We start from the raw sequence: 20,975 nt of genomic DNA on the forward strand, positions 1-20,975 counted from the left end.
TTTATCTTCTCCTGGATAGTAAAGAGTGTTTTTCCTACCACTACAGGTAGATCTAAAATAAATACATTTGTCTCTGCACAGCACAGGGCCAGGCCAGTTGGTTCAATTGGTCTCTGTCAGTATTTATGCTCCACATGAGCCTCCACCCACCCCTCTTCATCTCCCCCCATCAGAATATCCTTCTATTCCTTTCTCCCTCATGTATGTATCTAGCTTCCCCTTAAATATATTCATGCTATTCCACTCAACCACTTGCTGTGGTAGTGAGTTCCACATTCTCACCACTCGCTGGGTAAAAAGGTTTCTCATGAAATCCCTTTGGATTATTGAACCCCTTTATCATCTTAAAGACTTCCATCAGGTCACCCTTCAGTCTTCTCTTTTCTCAAGAAAAGCAGCCCCAACCTTTCCTGAGGGTTAAATGCTCTCAGTTTTGGTATTATTCTTGTGAATCTCTGTTGCCTTTTCTCCAGTGCCTCTATTTCCTTTTTTAAATGGAGATCAGAAATGTTGACAGTACTCCCAGTGTAGTCTAACCATGGTTCGAAACAAGTTGAACATAACCTCCCTGCTTTTCAATTCTATCCCTCTAGAATGGAACCCTATATCTGGGACCCACGCTTTAGGAAAGATGTGAAGTTCTTAGAGAGGGTGCAGAGAAGATTGACAAGAATGGCACCAGGGATGAAGGAACTTCAGTTAGTTGGAGAGACTGGAGCAGCTGAAATTTCTGTTTCTGGATCGTGGAGTCATTAGGTCTTACAAGGAGGCCATTCAGTCCATCAAAACCATATTTCCCTCAAGTGCCCCTTCAATTGGCTTTTGAAGTTGTTCATCATCTCTGCTTCCACCCCCCTTATAGGCAGTGAGTTCCAGGTCATTCCCACTCGCTGTGTGAAAATATTCCTCCTCACATCCCCCCTGCATCTCCTGCCCACAACCTTAAATCTGTGTTCCCCTCATCCTTATACCATCAGTTGATGGGAACAGCTTTTCTTTCTCCACCCTATCTAAACCTGTCATAATCTTCTGCATCTCTATCAAATCTCCTCTCAACCTCCTGTGCTCCAAGGAGAACAATCCCAGCCTGACGCCCACAATAAAGAGCAAACAAAAGATGTTAATGCCTGAAATCAATTGGGAATGTTTGATTTCTGTTTTAAAGATATGATGAATATATTGTAGCGGACAGTAAACGAATTGGAGTAACTCACCCGGATGATCAGTGGAATGTATCAATCTGGTATCCGCCAACGTTCTAGTGAAAGTCAGGGAGGTGTATATGAGATGAATAAGTTGATAGATTTCTCTGGGAGATATTTCTATCATTTGCCTCTGAACCTTTTTTTTTAAGGAAAATCACATTTGAAAACCGTAAGATGTAAAAGGGGCCAAACTTCAGCAGAAATCTGGCAGAACTGAGAACAGACGACTTGCTATGTGGGAACTGAGAAACAAACAGCTCCCAGAGGACAGAAAAAAACAAGAGTACCTTGAATCCTAGACGACACCTGGGTGTCAAGGCCACCATGTTTTCACTGTTTGGCATGGGAATGCTGACTCCCTGTACTGGGGACGGAGTGTGGGAAGCCAATTGTTTGAGAGTTTGACGTGGCTTGGGCAGGTACAGATGGTTCAATGACAGGTTTTTTAATTGGTCCGTTCAAATGTTAGCTCAGCAATGATTGGGTTAAATCAGTCTCCATAGACTTTGTGATGTAAAAAAATATCAGAAGGGATTCTCCGAGCACAGAGATTTGTAGAGGTTTTACATATTGCATTGACTGGTGCCATGGCATCTGGGGCAGAGCAGGGAGCATTTACGTGGAGATGGTGCTTCTACCCAGAGTGTAATGGTAATGCTGCTGCACTTTGATACTACTGCTCAGACATGAGCATGTGTCAGGTCTTATTTATACTGAATAAAATCTAACCACTGCCACCAGTAAGGGTTATCACTGTGAATCATTTCGGAGTTTGGAAAAGGGGATAAAGGGTTAATTGACTCCCTGACCCCCATTTCCTATCATCGCTGTGTCAAAAATAAAATCTCATCTCTCCCTCTGGCTCCTTTGCCAATTACCTTAGAGGGACTCACTTTCTGTTAAAGAGCCTGCCAACCCCTCTCACCCACTTCCTTCAAGTACAGAAATCTAATCATGAAAAGCCCAGAAAAATCAAATATTTTTACTGATAAAAGTATATTAACAAAATTGAACATGGTTAAAAAAACAAACAGAAAATTACTTGAGGATGAAAGACAACCAGAGTAAAAGGATGTGCACGATGTTCTGGACCTAAATGGTTTCTCTTTGGCTCCTCTGTACCCTGTTCCCGTGACTCTCCGCTTTGGACACAGGGGCACTGAACCCCGGAGGTCGGGTCACCATCAGCCCTGGTCACCCCCTCCTGTGTCCTGATTGGTTGGAGGCCCATTTCCCAGTCAGTCCTCCAGCACCTTCCTGTCTCTCTATCGATGCGACGCCCATGGCAGTTTCCCAACTGGGGCACAGGTCCCGTTATTCTCAGCTAAATTCAGCACTCAGCCCCATCGCCTGGCTGTCATTGACATAAACAATAGAGAGACAGAAAGGTGCTGGAGGCTCAAATGGGAAGTTGAAACTTGTGGCTTGAAACCAAAACTTCAACATTTTTCAGTTAAAAACATGTCATTTATACTGGGGTTTTCGTTATTAGCTTCAGTGAGTGAGGTGTCCGTAAAAGTGTTCATTTTGAAAAGGAAAGATTTGAAAAGCAGGGAAGTTATGCTTCACCTGATTCGTTCCATACTTCGATGCCACTGGGTGTACTGTTAACATTTGTGACCTCCATATAGTAAAAGGAAATAGGAACAAATCGTCATTTGGTGGGACAGAACTATTCAGTAGCAACGTGAATGGTCTTTCTCACTAACAGGATACTGCTGTCAAGGCAAAAAGACATTCTGCCTGTCACACAAGTGAGTGACGTGGGATATGAATTTCAGTGCCAGTGCGATGCCAGGTATGTAGGTCGTAAGTCCCAACTGGCGGGTCGTATCAAACAGCATGTCCCTTCAGCTGTTCACAACAGGTAAAGTACTGACTGTACCCAACTAGCCCGTGCTTGCAAATCTCAAAACATAGTGTCCAACATGAGATATGTGATTCTGTGATTGGACAGCACTTGCTAAATAATCCTGATTGTGCTAAGAATTACACTGATAGCCAATTTAAGATTATCAGCTGGTCTCGCAGTGTGACTCACTTACTCGTGCGAGAAGCTACACATTTTTACACACAGGGCCCTGTCATTTGCAGACAGAAGGAGCATTGTACCTTTTTCAACTAAACAAAAGCTTGGGGATAGATATTCCCTGGTTCATTAGCCATGGCTATACCTTGACCAATCAGAGTTGATTTGCCTGGTTTGAATTTAAACAAAAGTGTGGCAGTGAACTGTTCCCTGGTGCATTTTCCATGGCAACACTGCTGCCAATCACAGCCCACTTGCCAACTAGTCAGCAATCTCTTCTCATGCAGTATAAATTGTTCTGCACTTACAATTGTAACTCCTGTGAATTTGTCCTGATGACTCCAAGACAAAAAGCTTCGACAGCATGTCTCGTTTTTCAGAAATAGAGGCACTGGAGAAAGTGCCTGGACCTTTAAAATGAAGCTCTCTGCCCCTCACTCTTAACAGGATGTTTTCAAGGTTCCTGTCCTTCTTTTGACTGGAAGGACTGATTGGGACTTCCCCCTGTTTCACTCCCTTAGATTTTGGGGTCTTTTCCTTAGCCTGGGACTGGCTGTCTGAGCCCTTCTAGGCTGCTTCTCTGGCAGCTATCTTCAAAACCAGCTGAACTCCAACAGCTTTCAAAATAAACTGCTGTTTCTTTAAATTTTCTGTGTGTCTGTGGGAGGGACATGTCTCTCTGGGCCCCTGTTGCTAGGCAAAAGCACTGTTTTTTCTACTCTTGTGTTTGCTTAACTTCTCTTTAGGAGTCACAAAACTCATTAAAAATGCAGGCATCTTTTAGAGTGAAGCTAAAACTCAATTTGACCTTTTTTAATACGCAGATACAGAAATACAAATCAAACTTAAACATTAAAGCTAAAACTCATTCCTAACACCCACAAATACAAATATAATTTCCTTAACCTATCCCTATTTCCTAACACTAGCATCACACTGGCACTAAAATTCATGTCCCACATTACACATTTGTCTGATAGGCAGAATGACTTTTTGGCTTGGCGGCAGCATCTTGTTAGTGGGGAATACCACTCGTGTTGCTACTGCACAGCAGCAGCATGAAACAGCGAGCTTCAGCTGCTGCTCAAATGTTGCTGAGTGCCAGACGAAAAGCTTCGACATGTCTCTCTTTTCAGCAACACTTGGAGTTTATCTCCTGCTGAGAGTCATTTGTTAGCTCTTCCCAGGCACTTGTTCAGAGAAGAGGCAACAAGACGCTGTCCTATCCACTGAGGAATGTCGACATGGAAACCTGAAACAGGAGATCTCGACATTTCCAGGGACTTGTTAAAAATTCCTTCATGGGATGTGGGTGTCGCTGACAAAGACAGCATTTGTTGTTCATTCCTAATACCTCCTGGACTGAGGTCTTGCCACAGCATTGCAGAGGGCAATAAAGGGTCAACCACATTGTTGTGGCTCTGTTGTCACAGACAGACCAGACCACATAAGGACGGCAGATTTCCTTCCCTAAAGGACATTAGTGAACCAGATAGGTTTTTACAACAATCAATGATACTTTCATGGTCACCATGACTGAGACTAGTTTGATATTCCAAATATAATTAATCAAATTCACATAACGGGCCACAGTGAGATTGAGAGCATTAGGCCGGGCCTCCGGATCCAGTGACATTACCACTACACTATCATCTCATCGACCCTGAGCCTGTTTCTAGAGACTATTTATGTGTTTTTTCAATTCAGAGTTATGTTATAAAAATTCTGTCAGAGTTCTTTACCTGTGCTGAGAAGTATCATTCATTCAATGTCTCATTTCTCACAAATGTATTTATTTCAAATCTACCTGTAGTGGTAGGAAAAAGACTATTTACTATCCAGGATAAAATAAACATCCTTCATCAGCTTTTGGGATTATTTCAGTGGAAATGTGCACTCCCAGGCTCAAAGAGCATCAGCCGACTGGAAGCAAAGTCGTGAGACTGGCCAGTCCAGCAGAAAGAAACCCTCTGACCTTCCCACTTCACCAAGTGTCAGAATGAACATGGTTCAGTCCTGGATGTGATTAACAGCAGCAATAACAGCAGAATCCAACCCCTGGAATCACTTGTGAACTTGCTGGTGTCTCAGCAGGTGGCATGACTGAGTGAATCTCTTCCCACACACACGGCAGGTGAATGGCCTCTCCCCAGTGTGAAATCGCTCATGTGCCAGCAGGTTGGATACATCACTGAATCCCTTCCCACAGTCAGAGCAGGAGAATGGCCTCTCCCCAGTGTGAATTCGCTTGTGTGTTAGAAAGTTGGATAACTGAGTGAATCCCTTCCCACACTCAGAGTAGGTGTACGGCCTCTCCCCAGTGTGAACTCGCCGGTGCTTCCGCAGGTTGGATAACTGAGTGAATTCCTTTCTACACTCAGAGCAGGTGAAAGGCTTCTCCCCAGTGTGAACTCGCTGATGTGTTCGTAGGGTGGATGAATCACTGAATCCCTTCCCACACTCAGAGCAGGTGAACAGCCTCTCCCCCATGTGAACTCGCTGGTGTGCCAGGAGGTTGGATAAATTAGTGAATCCTTTCCCACACCCAGAGCAGGTGAACGGCCTCTCCCCAGTGTGAATGCGCAGATGAGTTTCCAGCTCAGATAGGACTTTGAATCCCTTCCCACAGTCCCCACATTTCCACGGTTTCTCCATGGTGCGGGTGTCCTTGTGTCTCTCCAGATTCGATGATCAGTTTGAGCCTCGTCCTCACAGAGAACGCGTGTACGGTCTTGCCTCGCTGTGAACGTGTGATGTTTTTCAGTCTGTGTAACTGGTTAAAGCTCTTTCCACAGTCAGTGAACTGGAATACTCTCACTTGGGTGTGTGTGTCTCGGTGCTTTTCCAGTGACACTTATGTTTAAAATCTTTTGAAGGAGACGGAACAGACAAACATTTCTCCTTCTAGATTCAAAGGCCGATCATATTCAGCTCCTGATGAATCAAGTGATTCTATCAGATCCTGATGTCACATTTCATTTGAAATTTCTGTCTGTAAATCCCCCCCTTCTAATGTCCTGTAAAAGGAGTTTATAAAAGTCATCACTGTGAGTACAGAATAGAAATTCAGAACAGATAATTCTTGATTGGATTCAATTGTTCGCCCATCTCATCTGTAAATCTTCCCCACCCACCCACCCACACTCACTGCCCTCCCTCCTTCTGTCCTCAATGATTACTCAATGTGTTAATTATTCCCATTCTCTCCTGATGATCCTGGTAACATAAGAACATAAGAAACGGGAGCAGGAGGAAGCCATTCAGCCCCTTGAGCCTATTCTGTCATTAAGTATGATCATGCCTGACCTGCACTGTCCCCAAATCCGTTCATCCGATAATATTCAAAAACCTATCATTCTCTTGCTTGAATATACTCAGTGACTGGGCACCCACAACACTCTGGGATTTTTATTATCCTTTCATGTAATGTTGGCGTGGCTGGCAAGGCCAATAGTTGTTGCCCTTCCCTAGTTGCCCTTGAGAAGTTGGGGCTGAGCCACCTTGTGAGCCTCTGCAGTCCATCAGGTGCGACTTTTCTGTCGTGGTTTGGTCCAACTGAGTGTCTTGCTTGGCCATTTCTGAGGGTACTTAAGGGTCGTCCACATCACCGTGGGTCCAGATTCACATGTAGGTCAGACCAGGTAAGGGCGGCAGATTTCCTTCCCTGAAAGGCATTGGTGAACCAGATGGATAAGAGAATTCCAAAGATTCACAAGCCTCTGAGTGAAGAGATTCCTCCTCATCTCAGTCTGAAATGATCATCCCCTTATCCTGAGACTGTGCCCCCGTGTTCTAGATTCCCCAGCCAGGGGGAAACAGACTCTCAGTGTCTACCCTTCACACCCTGGCACTGGCTGCATGTTGGCTACACCATTTCCCGAATGACCCTCCGGGATTGACATGAGTGGGGCACATTCTTGATGAATAAGACCCCAGGCTCCCTCCCAGCCAGGGGATCACTGTGAGGAGCAGGAACCTCAGCTTTGCCTCCTGTGACACTGAGGCCAGGTCTGGTGCCCCTCCCCCCACCCGGGCAGATACCAGGGACCCAACATTGATCCACTTGGGGTCTAAAAAATTCAGAAACATTTTCCAAACTAATACTGATTCTCCTTTAAATTGATTCACTTCCTTTCCCTTCAGTTGCTGCATATTAACAATTACCCCCAGAATGAGAAAAGAAATTGAAAGGGGAGAAAAGAAAGTGTTTTACTCACAGGTGTTGGACACAGGTGGAAGTTTTGGTCTGTGTGAAGCTCAATCTTGATTTTCACAAAACCCGCGCTCTGATTGGCTGGAGGACCAGAGTCCTTCTGGTCCTCCAACTTTCCCCATTGGTCAACTCCTCAGCATGAAGGGAAAGGACGGGCTCTCCCCGCCCATGCGCAGCTTCCCCTCTCCCGAGTTCTCCGAGCGGCTTCTCGCTCTGGCCGGGGCCGTCAGCCGGTTGCCAGGAAACCTTGGCTCGAGGAGGTGGAGGGGGAACAATGGGTGGGGGCGGGGCTGCCTTGTCGGCGCGTCTGGCCTGCAGACTGGAACCCGAGGACGACACCGCGGAGCAGAGTGATTCCGATTGGCTGATTCAGGCAGGGTTCCATTGTGGACGTCACAACGCGGAAGTTGGACAATGAGCTTCAGACTAAAACTACCTCCTCTGGGCAACATCTGTGAGGAAATCAATGTTTCCCCCTTTCCATTTCTTTTCTCATTCTGGGGGGAAACTGTTGACTTGCAGGAACTGAAGGGAAAGGAAGTGAATCCAGGGAGGGTGCAGACTCTGGAAAGGTTGGCCCGGGCCTCTCTCTCTCTTAAAGACATTGTGACACCTGAGTGAGTGTTTTCAGTGCACTGACTGTGGAAAGAGCTTTAACCAGCTACACAGCCTGAAAAAACATCACCATCCACATTGAGGAGAGACCGTGCACATGTTCTGGTGTGGACGAGGCTTCATTTGATTGTAGAACCTAAAGAGACACAAGGACACGCGCACCATGGAGAAACCCTGGAAATGTGGGGATTGTGGGAAGGGATTCAAAGCCCCATCTGAACTCGAAAAACATCGACGCAGTCACACGGGGAGAGGTCGTTCACTCACTCATCCAACTTGCTGGCACACGAGCAGGTTCATACCGGGGAGGGGCCATTCACCTGCTCCATTTGTGGGAAGGGATTCACTCAGTTATCAACCCTGCTGCGACACTAGGCAGTTCACACTGGAGGGAGACCATTCACCTGCTCTGAATGTGGTAAGGGATTTACTAGATCATCCAGTCTGCTGACACACCAGCGAGTTCACACCAGGGAAAGGCCATTCACCTGCTCTGTGTGTGGGAAGGGATTCGGCGATTCATCCAGCCTCGTGAGACACCAGCGAGTTCATAGTGGGGTGAGGTCATTCCAATATTTCCTTTGTGGAAAGGGATTCACTCTTTCATCCAACCTGTGGAGACACCAGCGAATACATGCCAGGGAGAAGCTGTTCACCTGCTCTGAGTGTGGGAAGGGATTCACTAATTCATCTGCCCTGCAGAACCACCAGCGAGTTCACGCTGGGAAGATGCCATTCACCTGCTCTGAGTGTGGGAAGGGATTCACTCAGCCATCTCACCTCCAGACACATCAGCGAGTTCACACCTGGGAGAGGCCGTTCACCTGCTCTGAGTGTGGGAAGGGATTCAGTCATTCATCCAACCTGCTGGTGCACGAGAGAGTTCACACTGGGGAGAGACCATTCACCTGTTCCTTGTGTGGGATGGGATTCACTCAGTTATCAACCCCGCTGCAACACCAGGCGGTTCATACCGGAGAGAGATCATTCTCCTGCTCCGTGTGTGGAAAACGATTTACACGGTCAACAAATCTGCTGACACACCAGCGAGTTCACAGTGGAGAAAGGCCGTTCACCTGCTCCAAGTGTGGGAAGGGATTTGGGGATTTCTCCAGCCTCGGGAGACATGAGCGAGTTGACACGGGGGAGAGGCCGTTCCCCTGCTCCGTGTGTGGGAAGGGATTCACTCTTTCATCCAACCTGCAGAGACACGAGCCACTACACACCAGGGAGAGGCCGTTCACCTGCTCTGAGTTTAGGAAGGGATTCGCAGATTCATCCAGGTTGCAGAAGCACAGGCAAGTATACATGGATGAGAGAGGCCGTTCACCTGCTGTGAGTGTGGAAAGGGATTCACAGAGTCATCCAATCGACTGACACACCCTGGCAGTCACCCCGATTAGAGAGCCTTATGTTCAGACTGTGGGTGTTAATTGTATCAACTGAGATTAAGCATATACAGGTGGAGGGCATTGATTAGATGCTTACTTGAGCACATATAAAGCGACACTCATGCAGTTTGGGGGGGTCGGTGTGAGGAGGGAGGAGGACCTCCTCATAAGCCTGCTGCTGGGCCTGGCCAAGGTGGCCATCAACAGGTCCAGGCAGCGGGCGAACGAGGGGGTCGTCCGGCCTGTCTGCCCCTTTTTCACGGCCGGGTGTCCCTGGAGAGGGAGACGTGGTGTTTGCCGGCACCATCGAGGCCTTCCGTGCCCAGTGGGCACAGTGGGGACTGGGGTGCTTTATTGACCTCTCGAATCGCATTTTAATTTGAGGTTGTAAGTTTCCTTTAAGATTAGTTTTTCTTTTTGCACTATCCCTTTAAGGGGCTGCTTTTCACTTTGTTCCTGATTTGTTAATTTAGTTTAATTGGTTTAATCAAAAGAGTATAAAGCCACACTAATTGGAGATCCATAAGACGGAGGAGCAGAAGTCGGCCATTCGGCCCATCGGGTCTGCTCCGCATTTCAATGAGATCATGGCTGATCTGATAATCCTCAACTGCACTTTCCTGTCTTTTCCCCCATAACCCTTGATTCCCTTACTGATTAAAAATCTGTCTATCTCAGCATTGAATATACTTAATGACCCAGCCGCTACAGCCCTCTGTGGTAAAGAATTCCACAGATTGACTACCCTCTGAGAGAAGAAATTCCTCCTCATCTCTGTCTTAAATGGACGACCCCTTCCTCTGAGATTGTGCCCTCTAGTCCTAGACTCTCCCGCAAAGGGAAACAACCTCTCAGCATCTACCCTGTCAAGCCCCCTAAGAATCTTATATGTTTCAATAAGGTCACCTCTCATTCTTCTAAACTCCAGTGAGTACAGGCCCAACCAACTCAACCTCTCCTCATAAGAAAATCCCTCCATTCCAGGGATTAACCTAGCGATTCTCTGGACTGAATCCCATGCCAGTATATCTTTCCTTAGATAAGGGGACCAAAACTGTTCACAGTATTCTTGGTGTGGTCTAACTAGTGCCTTGTATAGTTTTAGCAAGACTTCCCTATTTTTATACTCCATTCCCTTTGAAATAAAGGCCAACATTCCATTTGCCTTCCCTATTACCTGTTGATCTTTTATGTAAGCTTTTTGTGATTCATGCATGAGGACCCCCAAATCCCTCTGTGCTGCAACTTTCTGTTGTCTTTCTACATTTAAATAATATTCAACTCCTCTATTCTTCCTGCCAAAGTGTATAACCTTGCATTTCCCCACATTATATTCCATCTGCCAAGTTTTTGCCCACTCACCTAACCTGTCTATATCCCTCTGTAGACTCTTTGTGTCATCCTCACCAATTGCCTTCCCACCTATTTTTGTGTCGTTTGTAAACTTGGCGATAGTACATTCACTTCCCTCATCCAACTCATTAATATATGTTGTAAATAATTGTGGCACCAATCCCTTTGGCGCCCCATTAGTTACAAGTTGCCATCCTGAAAATGCCCCCCAACTCTCTGTCTTCTATTAGTTGCCCAATCCTCTATCCATGCCAACACCATGGGCTCTTATCTTATTAATTAGCCTTATGTGCGGTACCTTATCAAATACCTTTTGGAAATCCAAATATATTACATCTACTGGCTCCCCTTTATCTATCCTGCTTGTTAGCTCTTCAAAGAATTCAAATAAATTTGTCAGGCATGATTTCCCCTTCATGAAGCCATGCTGACTCTGCTTGATTATATAATGTATTTCTAAATACTCTGCTATTATATCCTTTATAATAGACTCTAATATTTTCCCAATGACAGATGTTAAGCAAATAGTTACCTTTTTTTTGTCTCCCTCCCATTTTGAATAAGGACATTGTCAATTTTCTAATCCTTTGGGACTTTCCCAGAATCTGAGAACTCTTGGAAGATCACTACCACTGCATCCACTATCTCTGTAGCGACTTCCTTTAATTCCTAGGATGCAACCCATCAGGTCCAGGGGACTTATCGGCCTTTAGCCCCATTAGTTCCCCTAGTGCTTTTTCTCTAGTGATAGGTTTTGAATTTATTTCCCCCCCAACACTGCCCCCCCTCCCCACACTGGCTTTGCCCGTTGATGATTTAGTATTTTTGGAATGCTATTAGTGTCTTCTACCGTGAAGACAGAGGCAAAGTATGATTTCAAATCCTCTGCCATTTCCTGGTTCCCCATTATTATTTCCGCAGCCTCATTCTCTAAAGGGCCTCTGTTCACTTTTCCCTCTCTCTTCCTTTTTATATATTTAAAGAAGCTCTTACTGTCCATCTTTATGTTACTTGCTAGTTTACCCACAAAATTTATTTTCTCCCTCTTTTTTTTGGTAATCTTTTGTTGGTTTTTAAAACTTTCCCAGTCTTCTGGCTTACCACTAATCTTTGCCACATTGTACATTTTTTCTTTCAAATTGATACTACCATGAACTACCTTGGTTAACCATGGTTGGTTTATCCCCTTCCTAGAATCCTTCTTCCTCACTGGGATGTATCTTTGTTGTGAGTCATGAACTATTTTCTTAAACGTCTGCCATTGTTCATCAACCATCTTTTCTGCTAAACTCCTTCCCCAGTCCACTCCAGCCAACTCTGCCCTCATTCCTTTGTAATTCCCTTATTTAAGTTTAGCACAGTTGTTTCCGACCCAAGTTTCTCACTCTCAAACTGAATGCTAAATTCTACCATGTTATCGTCATTGTTTCCGAGGGGATCTTTTATTCTGAGATCATTTATTAAACCTGCCTCATTACCCATTACTACATCCAAAATAGCCTGATCCCTCGTTGGATTCACAACATATTGTTCTAGGAAACTGTCCTGACGAAATTCTTGCTCGTGGCTACCTCGGCCAATTTGATTTTCCCAATCTACATGAAGATTAAAGTCACCCATGATTAATGTACTGCCTTTTTTACATGCCTTCATTATCTCCTGATTTATTCTCAACCCTACAGCATGGCTACTGTTAGGGGGACTATAGACCACTCCCACCAGTGTCTTCTTCCCTTTGCTATTTCTTACCTCCACCCATATGGATTTTACAACTTAAAATCCGAGATCATTTCTTGGTCTTGTACTTATTCACTCTTGTACAAAGCTACCCCACCACCCTTTCCTTCCTGCCTGTCCTTTCGAAAAGTAACATACCCCTGAATATTTACTTCCCAGCTTTGATCTCCTTGTAAACATGTCTCTGCAATGGCTATAGGATCATACTCATTAACCTCTATATGTGCCGTTAATTCATTTATCTTGTTCTGAACACTACGTGCACTTAAGTAAAGAGCCATTAATTTTGCCTTTTTACTGTTTTTTCCCCCTTTGACCATATTTGCTGCTGTTTTTTATGTTTGTACACTCTGTCCCTTCCTGTCTCACTTTGGGAATCATTACCTAAATAGCTGCCCTGTAATGCTGCCATATCCTTTAGCTTCGTAAGCCGATGTGTCCCCTCTCCAGAACCCTCCCCCCATCTATTTGCTGGGTGGGGGAGGAGTGGGCTGGATGACCTCCTTTGAACTGGTGCATCGCGTTTCAGTGGGTGTCCAGCTCGCGGCCGATGTCATCCAGCAGCTTCAAACAGTGGTGTTCAGCCCCGATGGCACACGTGGGTTAGAGGACACTCAGGTGCTCGGTGGTTCCCGTCTGAACGTACCCCTACTCGGACACAATTCCACATTGGCCCCAAGCCCCGAACCCTCCCTTGGGAGCCTGGGCCCCACAGCCTGAGCTGCCTCGTGGAAATGCACTCCGTGCCTTTTAGCTCGGCACGGAGGGGTTTCCTGTCTGGGCTGCTGCTGCACACCCTTCACCTCCTTGTCTTTGCCCACCGGCCAGACACGCCTTGGTGTGCTCTCTTACCATTTGGGGGCGGAGGTCCCCAGGGTGGGGGGTTCTCTACGTGGGGTCCTTCCCCTTTCCATTGGGGACCTGGGATGGAGGGTGTTGCACGCAGCAGTCCCAGGCAACCTTAGGTTAAGGTGGTTCTCAGACTCCCAAGATGCCTGCGTTTTTTACAGCTTGGTGGAGCCCGTAGACCACATCTGTGTTAGTTGTAGTAGATTATTACAGCCCCTGTTCAGTTTTCTTGAGGAGCTTTTTCTTAATTTTTCGTTGCACTTCAGCCCCACACTCCTGATCTTTGGGCACCTGGTGCAGAGTGGGGAGGGTGAGAGGGAGGAGGACCTCCTTGTAAGCCTGCTCCTGGGCCTGGTCAAGTTGGCCATTAACAGGTCCCTGCAGCGGGTGGTCAAGGGGGTCGTCCAGCCCGACTGTCTGTCCCTCTTCCCCGGCTATGTTAACAGCCGGGTGTCCCTGGAGAGGGAGTGCGTGGTGTCCGCTGCCACGTTGGAGGCCTTCTGTGACCGGTGGGCACCGCGGGGGCTGGGATGCATCATTACCGCCCCCCAGAACCACATTTTGATTTGAATTAGACAAGTTTCCTTTGAGATTTTGATTTTAGTCACAGTGTCCCTTTAAGGGACTCCCCCCTTTAATTTGCTAATTTGGCTTTTTTGTTGATTTGCCATTTGGTTCTCATTTTATTTGTTATCATGGGGAAACAATTTGGTTAATTTGTTCATTCACTCTTTGTGCTAATTAGTTGTTTTTTTCCTCAAAAGAGAAAAAGAGACACTTAACTGACATGGAGTGGATTGGAGTCAGGAGGTATATACCTGTAATGTTTCATTCTGTGAATAAATTTAAACCAAGTATAAATTGGCTCCAGTTTCTTCCTTCACCATAAGGCTGCCAGGAACATAGGGACAGAGGTAGGCCATTCAGCCCATCGAGCCTGCTCTGCCATTCAATTAGGTTATGGCTGATCATCTACCTCAAGCCGCTTTCCTGCACTATTTCCATATCCCTTGATATCATTGGTTTCTAGAAATCTATCCATTTCTCTCTTGAACATGTTCAATGATTGAACTTCCACAGACCTCTGGGTGGAGAATGCCAAAGGTCCACCACCCTCTGAGTGAAGAAATTCTTCCTCATCTCGGTTTTAAATGGCCTACCCCTTATCCTGAGATTATGTCCCCTGGTTCCAGACTCACCAGGCAGGGGAAACATCCTATCTACATCCACCCTGTCACGCCCTGTAAAAAATTTTGTAGGTTTCAATGAGATCACCTCTCATTCTTCAAATCTATAGAATACAGGCCCAGTTTCCTCAATCTCTCCTCATTAGACAATCCCACCATCCCAGGGATGAATCTAGTGAACCTCTGTTGCACTCCCTCTATGGCAAATATATCCTTCCTTAGATAAAGAGACCAAAACTGTACACAATACTCCAGGCGAGGTCTCACCAAGGCTCCATACAACTGCAGCAAGACATCTTTATTCCTGTACTCAAATCCCCTTGCAATGAGGAGAGGTGAGAATGACCACCCTTGATATCAAGGATGCATTTGACTGAGTCTGGGATCAAGGAACCCTGGTAAAACTGGACTCAATGGGAATCAGGGAGAAAACTCTCCGCTAGTTGTAGTCATACCTAGCAGAAAGGAAGATGGTTGTGGTTGTTGGAGGTCAGCCATCTCAGCCTCGGGACATCACTTCAGGAGCTCCTCAGGGTAGTGTCCTCAGCCCAACCATCTTCAGCTGCTTCATCAATGATCTTTCTTCCATCATAAGGTCAGAAGTGGGGATGTTCGTCGATGATTGCACAATGTTCAGCACCATTCGCGACTCCTCAGATACTGAAGCAATCCATGTCCAAATGCAGCAAGACCTGGACAATATCCAGGCTTGGGCTGACAAATGGAAAGTAACATTCATGCCGCACAAGTGCCAGGCAATGACCATCTCCAACAAGAGAGAATCTAACCATCTCCCCATGACATTCAGTGGCATTACCCATTATTAACATCTTGGGGGTCACCATTGACCAGAAACTGAACTGGGCCAGCCATATAAATACTGTGGCAACAAGAGCAGGTCAGAGGCTAGGAATCCTGCAACAAGTAACTCACCTCCTGACGGCCCAAAGCCTGCCCAACATCTACAAGGCATAAGTCAGGAGTGTGATGGAATACTCTCCACTTGCCTGGATGAGTGCAGCTCCCAAAACATTCAAGAAGTTCGACACCATCCAGGACAAAGCAGCCCCCTTGATTGGCACCCCTTCAACAAACGTACACTCCCTGTGCAATCACCAACACACAGTAGCTGCAGTGTGCACCATCTGCAAGATGCACTGCAGGAACTCACCAAGGCTCCTTCGACAGCACCTTCCAAACCCACGACCACTACCATCTAGAAGCACAAGGGCAGCAGATAGATGGGAACACCACCACCTGGAAGATCCCCTCTAAGCCACTCACCATCCTGACTTGGAAATATATCACCGTTCCTTCACTGTCGCTGGGTCAAAATCCTGGAACTCCCTCCCTAACAGCAATATGGATGTACCTACACCACATGGACTGCAGCAGTTCAAGAACACAGCTCACCACCACTTCTCAAGGGCAATTAGGGATGGGCAATAAATGCTGGCCTAGCCCAGATCCTGTAAATGAATAAAAAGAAATGAAGGCCAACATACCATTTGCCTTTCTTATTGATTGTTGCACCCACATGCTAGCCTTTAGAGACTCATGAACAAGGACACCCAGCTCCCTTTGGACATCGACACTTCCCAACCTCTCACTATTTCAGAAACATTCTGTCTTTCTGTTTTTTCCACCAAGCTGTATAACTTCACACTTATTCACATTATTTTCCATCTGCCATGTTCTTGCCCATTCACTTAGCTGGTCCAACTCCTCTTGAAGCCTCGTTGCATCCTCCTCACAACTCACATTCCTGCCTAGTTTTGTGTCGTCAGCAGATTTAGAAATATTACAATTGGTCTCCACATCTAAATCATTCACAGATTGTGAACAGCAGTGGACCCAGCACTGATCCTTGCCATGCCCCACTAGTAACAGCCTGCCACCCTGAGAATGATCCATTTATTGCTCCTCTCTGCATTCTGTCTGTTAACCAATTCTCAATCCACACTAGTATATTTCCCCCAATCCCATGTGCTCTAATTGTTTTTACTAACCTCTTGTGTGGGACCTTATCAAAAGCCTCCTGGAAATCCAAATATGCCACATCCACTGGTTCTCCTTTATTTGTTCTACCAGGAACACCCTCAAAAGACTCTCAATAAGTTTGTCAAACATGATTTCCCGTTCACAAATCCATGTTGATCCAATTTGATCATTACCACAGAAGTGTCCAGTTATCACCTCCTTCAGAATAGATTAAAACATTTTCTCTATGACTGACGTCAAACTAACAGGTCTGTAGTTCTCCATCCTCCTTCTCCCTCTTTTCTGAAATAGTGGGATTATCTTTGCGACTTTCCTGTCCACAGGAACCTTTCCAGGATCTGTAGAATTTTAAAAGATAATCACCAGTGCACCCTCTATCTCTCTCGCCACCTCCTTCAGCACTCTGGGATGTAGCTCATCTGGTCCAGGGGATTTATCAACGTTCAGTCCAGTTCACTTTTCAAGTACTGCCTCTTTACTAATATTAATTTCTTTCAGTTTCACAAGTCCTTTGGTTGCCGAGTATTTCGAGGTGTTTTGGTCTGTGTCAGTGTTTGTTCCCCACATGAGCTTCCTTCAATTCTACTTCAGAACCTTCTGTTCCTTGCTCCCTTGTGTGCTGATCTTGTTTCCCCGCTGGGAGACCCCCACGTTTACCTGGTCCAAGGCTCCAGGCATTGGGAATCTGGGCACTGCCTGTAGTCCCAGCAGTGGCCACAGGTCGCAGTAGCAGGACTTCCTCCTGAGTGAGGGGTGGGGATGGGGGAAGTCCCACCTTCAGCTGATGAACACTCCACTGAGTGTAATGCCTCCGGGGCTGCCGACATCGGCTGGAATGTGATCCCTAATGACTTTTCCGAAGGGGTGGTGGGGCCACCTGAGAAATCCTGCCCAAGACATTCCCCCTGAATTCCCGAATGAATTTATCAGTGACTATCTTACATTTATGGCCTCCAGTAATGGTCTCACCCCACAGGTGTAAATCTATCTACACCAACCCTGTCAAACCCCTTCATAATCCTAAAGTCCTCATTCATCTCCTTTGTAGAGAAAAAAGCTCCAGACTGTCCAGCCTTGCCTGAAAGTTAAACACTCTCAGTTCTGGGATCATCCTTGGGAATCTTTCTTCCACCTTCTCCAGGTCCTCTCTAACCTTTTTATAATTACGGAGACCCAGAACTGTCCACATTATTGCAACTGTGGTCTAACCAAGGCTCGATTCAAGTTTAACCTGACATCTCTGCTTTTCAATACAATTTCTCTAGAAATGAACTCCATATATGGGCCTCACAGTTCAGGAAGGATGTCAAGGCCTTAGAAAAGGTGCAGGGATTTAGTACGGGGACAGGAATGAGTGAACACACTGGAGAGGCCGGGGTTGTTCTCCTTAGAGCAGTGAAGGAGAGGAGATTTGACACAGGTGTTCAAGATCATCAATGGTTTACATCAAGGCAATAAAGAGAAATTGTTTCCACTGACAAAAGGGTTGTTAACCAGAGGTCACAGATAGAAGGTGATTGACATAAAAGCCAGAGGGGAAATGAGGAAGATAAATCTTTACACAGTGAGGTGTTGTGATCCGGAATGCACTGCCTGAAAGGCTGGTGGAAACAGATTCAACAAAGGGAATTGGATAAATCCTGGATGGGTATTAGTTTGCAGGGCTCATGGGGAAAGGGCAGGATAGTGGGAATAATTGAGTAGCTCTTTCAAAGAGTCAGCACAGGCACGATGGGCCGAATGGCCTCTGTCCATGCTGTGAGATTCTGTGATCACAGATAAATAAGTGTGTGTCCGCAATATGTACAGTGATGTCAATAATGTCTGGAATTCCCATTGTGGCCTGCCATCTCTTTGAAAGGACTCTCTGATTCATCCAACTGCTCTGCTCTTTCCCCACAGCCCTGCAAAATTATTCCCTTTCAAGTATTTACCCTTTGGAAAGATACTATTGAATCTGCTTTCAGGCCGATCAGAACAACTCGCTGTGTCAAAAAATAAAATCTCATCTCCCCCTCTGGCTCCTTTGCCAATTACCTTAGAGATAACTTTCTGTTAAAGAGCCTGCCAACCCCTCTCACCCACTTACCCTAAATTGCACAAATCTAATCATGAAACATCCAGAAAAAATCAAGTATTTTTACTGATAGACATTTATTAACGAAACAGAACATGGTTAAATAAAACCAGAAAATGACTTGAGGATCAAAGACGACCAGAGCAAAAGGATGTACACAATGTTCTGGACCCAAATGCTTTCTCTTCAGCTTCTCTGTACCCTGTTCTCGTGATTCCCCGCTTTGGACACAGGGGCACTGAACCCCGGGGGTCGGGTCACCATTAGCCCCGGTCACCCCTCCCGTGCCCTGATTGGTTGGAGGCCCATTTCCCAGTCAGTCCTCCAGCACCTTCCTGTCTCTCTATCAGTGCGACGCCCATGGCAGTTTCCCAACTGGGGCACAGGCCCCATTATTCTCAGCTAAATTCAGCCCTCAGTTCCATCGCCTGGCTGTCATTGATACAGGAAATAGAGAGACAGAAAGGTGCTGGAGGATCAATGGGAATCCGAAACTAGTGGCTCTGAACCAACATTTCAACATTTGTCTGTCAAATATACGTGTGCAGTTTTAGTCTCCTTATCTGAGGAAGGATGTACTTGCTATAGAGGGAATGCAGTGAAGGTTTACCCGACTGATTCCTGGGATGGCGGGACTGACATATGAGGAGAGATTGAGTCGATTAGGATTATATTCGCTGGAGTTCAGAAGAATGAGGGGGGATCTCATAGAAACCTATAAAATTCTAACAGGACTAGACAGGGTAGATGCAGGAAGGATGTTCCTAATGGTGGGGGAGTCCCGAACCAGGGGTCACAGTCTGAGGATACGGGGTAGACCATTTAGGACTGAGATGAGGAGAAATTCCTTCACCCAGAGAGTGGTGAGCCTGTGAAATTCGTTACCACAGAAAGTAGTTGAGACCAAAACATTGTATGTTTTTAAGAAGGAGTAAGATATAGCTCTTGGGGAGAAAGGGATCAAAGGATATGGGGAGAAAGCGGGAGCAGGCCATTGAGCTGGATGATCAGCCATGATCATAATGAATGGTGGAGCAGGCTCGAAGGGCCGAATGGCCTACTCCTGCTCCTACTTTCTATGTTTTTTTAGACGGGGTTTTTATTTTTAGATTTAGACACTGGAGGCAAAGGGTAACTTTCTCTTTCTAATGTTGTATTGTCCATAGTGTCAGCTGTGGCTCAGTGGATCACACTACTCCCACCTCTGAGTCAGAAGGTTGTTGATTTAAGTCCCTGTCCAGGGGCCTGAGGACAAAAATCACATCTAACATTCCTCGTGCCAGCACTGAGGGAGTGCTGTACTGTCAGGGCTGCTGTCTTTTGGATGAGATGCTAATCCAAGGGCCCCGTCTGCTGCTTCAGGTAGACTTAGAACTTCCCGGGGCCACTATGTTGAAGTTCAGCAGGGGAGTTACCCCCAGTGTCCTGGCCAATGTTTATCAATCAACATCACTAAAAACACATCATCTGGTCATTCTTACGTTGCTGTTTGTGGGATCTTGCTGTGTGCAAATTGGCTGCTGCGTTTCCTAAATTACAACTGTGTCTGCCCTTCGAAAGTACTTCATTGGCTGTAAAGCACTTTGGGGTGTATTGTGGTCATGAAAGGCACTATAGAAATGCACATTTTTACATTTAAGATTCATGTTCCCTTATCTCATTATTGTACTTAATTCATTTCAGCTACCCTCAACTTGCCATTTAATAATTTCACTTTGGTTCGGACAAGACTTTAACCAATTAAGGGAAAGGCCCTAGATAGTAAATTTGAAAGGAAGTTTGCTCGAAGAGAAAAGTGTATTTGGCTAGCAAGGGAGGCCTTCGGAACCTCTACTTTTATCCCCAAGTGACCATTACCTCACGCCAGAGTTGGGCCTGTTGTAACATGACAATTGGTCAGTTTGGTTATTCAATTAATTGGATCCCCAATTACTTACACCACCTTCTCTCATTATCTTAGACAGGAATACAATTGAACTGTTTCATACTATCCCTTTATCTGATTCTATACCATTCCTTATTCATACAGTTTCAAATGTTGAGCCTTATCAGAGCTTGAAGGTCTATCTTGCCAGTACATTTCACTTCATTGCACATTCTTGATATACAAAGCAATTAGGGTTTTATATCTTTACAGCAAATAAAACTCAGTCTTTTACTGTAACTACTGATTCATTATCGGAACTCAATTAAGGCTCACTACTTATTCAATCACCTGTTACTGACAGGTGGCTACTTAATACAGTAATCTTTAGTTAATAGATTTAGTTAATACAAGATACACTGGTTTAGAACAACAGTTTGTGGAAGACAATAAC

The 20,975-nt window shown here is 45.7% G+C and overlaps 5 protein-coding genes across 10 annotated transcripts in view; 2 read left to right on the forward strand and 3 right to left on the reverse strand.

Annotated features, from left to right (window-relative positions):
• LOC144697178 (uncharacterized) overlaps positions 1 to 20,975 on the reverse strand; it is a 685,261-nt gene that overhangs the window by 408,954 nt on the left and 255,332 nt on the right. The window lies entirely within an intron of this gene.
• LOC144697082 (uncharacterized) overlaps positions 1 to 20,975 on the forward strand; it is a 303,267-nt gene that overhangs the window by 253,158 nt on the left and 29,134 nt on the right. The gene's annotated exons all lie outside the window — the stretch shown is intronic.
• Positions 1 to 20,975, forward strand: part of LOC144697280 (uncharacterized) — a 353,357-nt gene that overhangs the window by 99,764 nt on the left and 232,618 nt on the right. The gene's annotated exons all lie outside the window — the stretch shown is intronic.
• LOC144697133 (uncharacterized) overlaps positions 1 to 20,975 on the reverse strand; it is a 212,516-nt gene that overhangs the window by 85,783 nt on the left and 105,758 nt on the right. The window lies entirely within an intron of this gene.
• Positions 1 to 20,975, reverse strand: part of LOC144697390 (uncharacterized) — a 38,864-nt gene that overhangs the window by 13,311 nt on the left and 4,578 nt on the right. The window contains exon 2 of one of the 2 annotated variants that reach the window (XM_078569370.1): positions 5,378 to 5,797. In XM_078569370.1, coding sequence (XP_078425496.1) covers positions 5,378 to 5,797 — 420 coding nt within the window. Of the gene's footprint in view, positions 1 to 5,377; positions 5,833 to 20,975 lie in introns of both variants that reach the window. The other variant, XM_078569369.1, reaches the window with a different exon arrangement.

The sequence above is a fragment of the Cetorhinus maximus genome, chromosome 23 (assembly GCF_964194155.1).
Source record: "Cetorhinus maximus chromosome 23, sCetMax3.hap1.1, whole genome shotgun sequence".
NCBI lineage: Eukaryota > Metazoa > Chordata > Chondrichthyes > Lamniformes > Cetorhinidae > Cetorhinus > Cetorhinus maximus.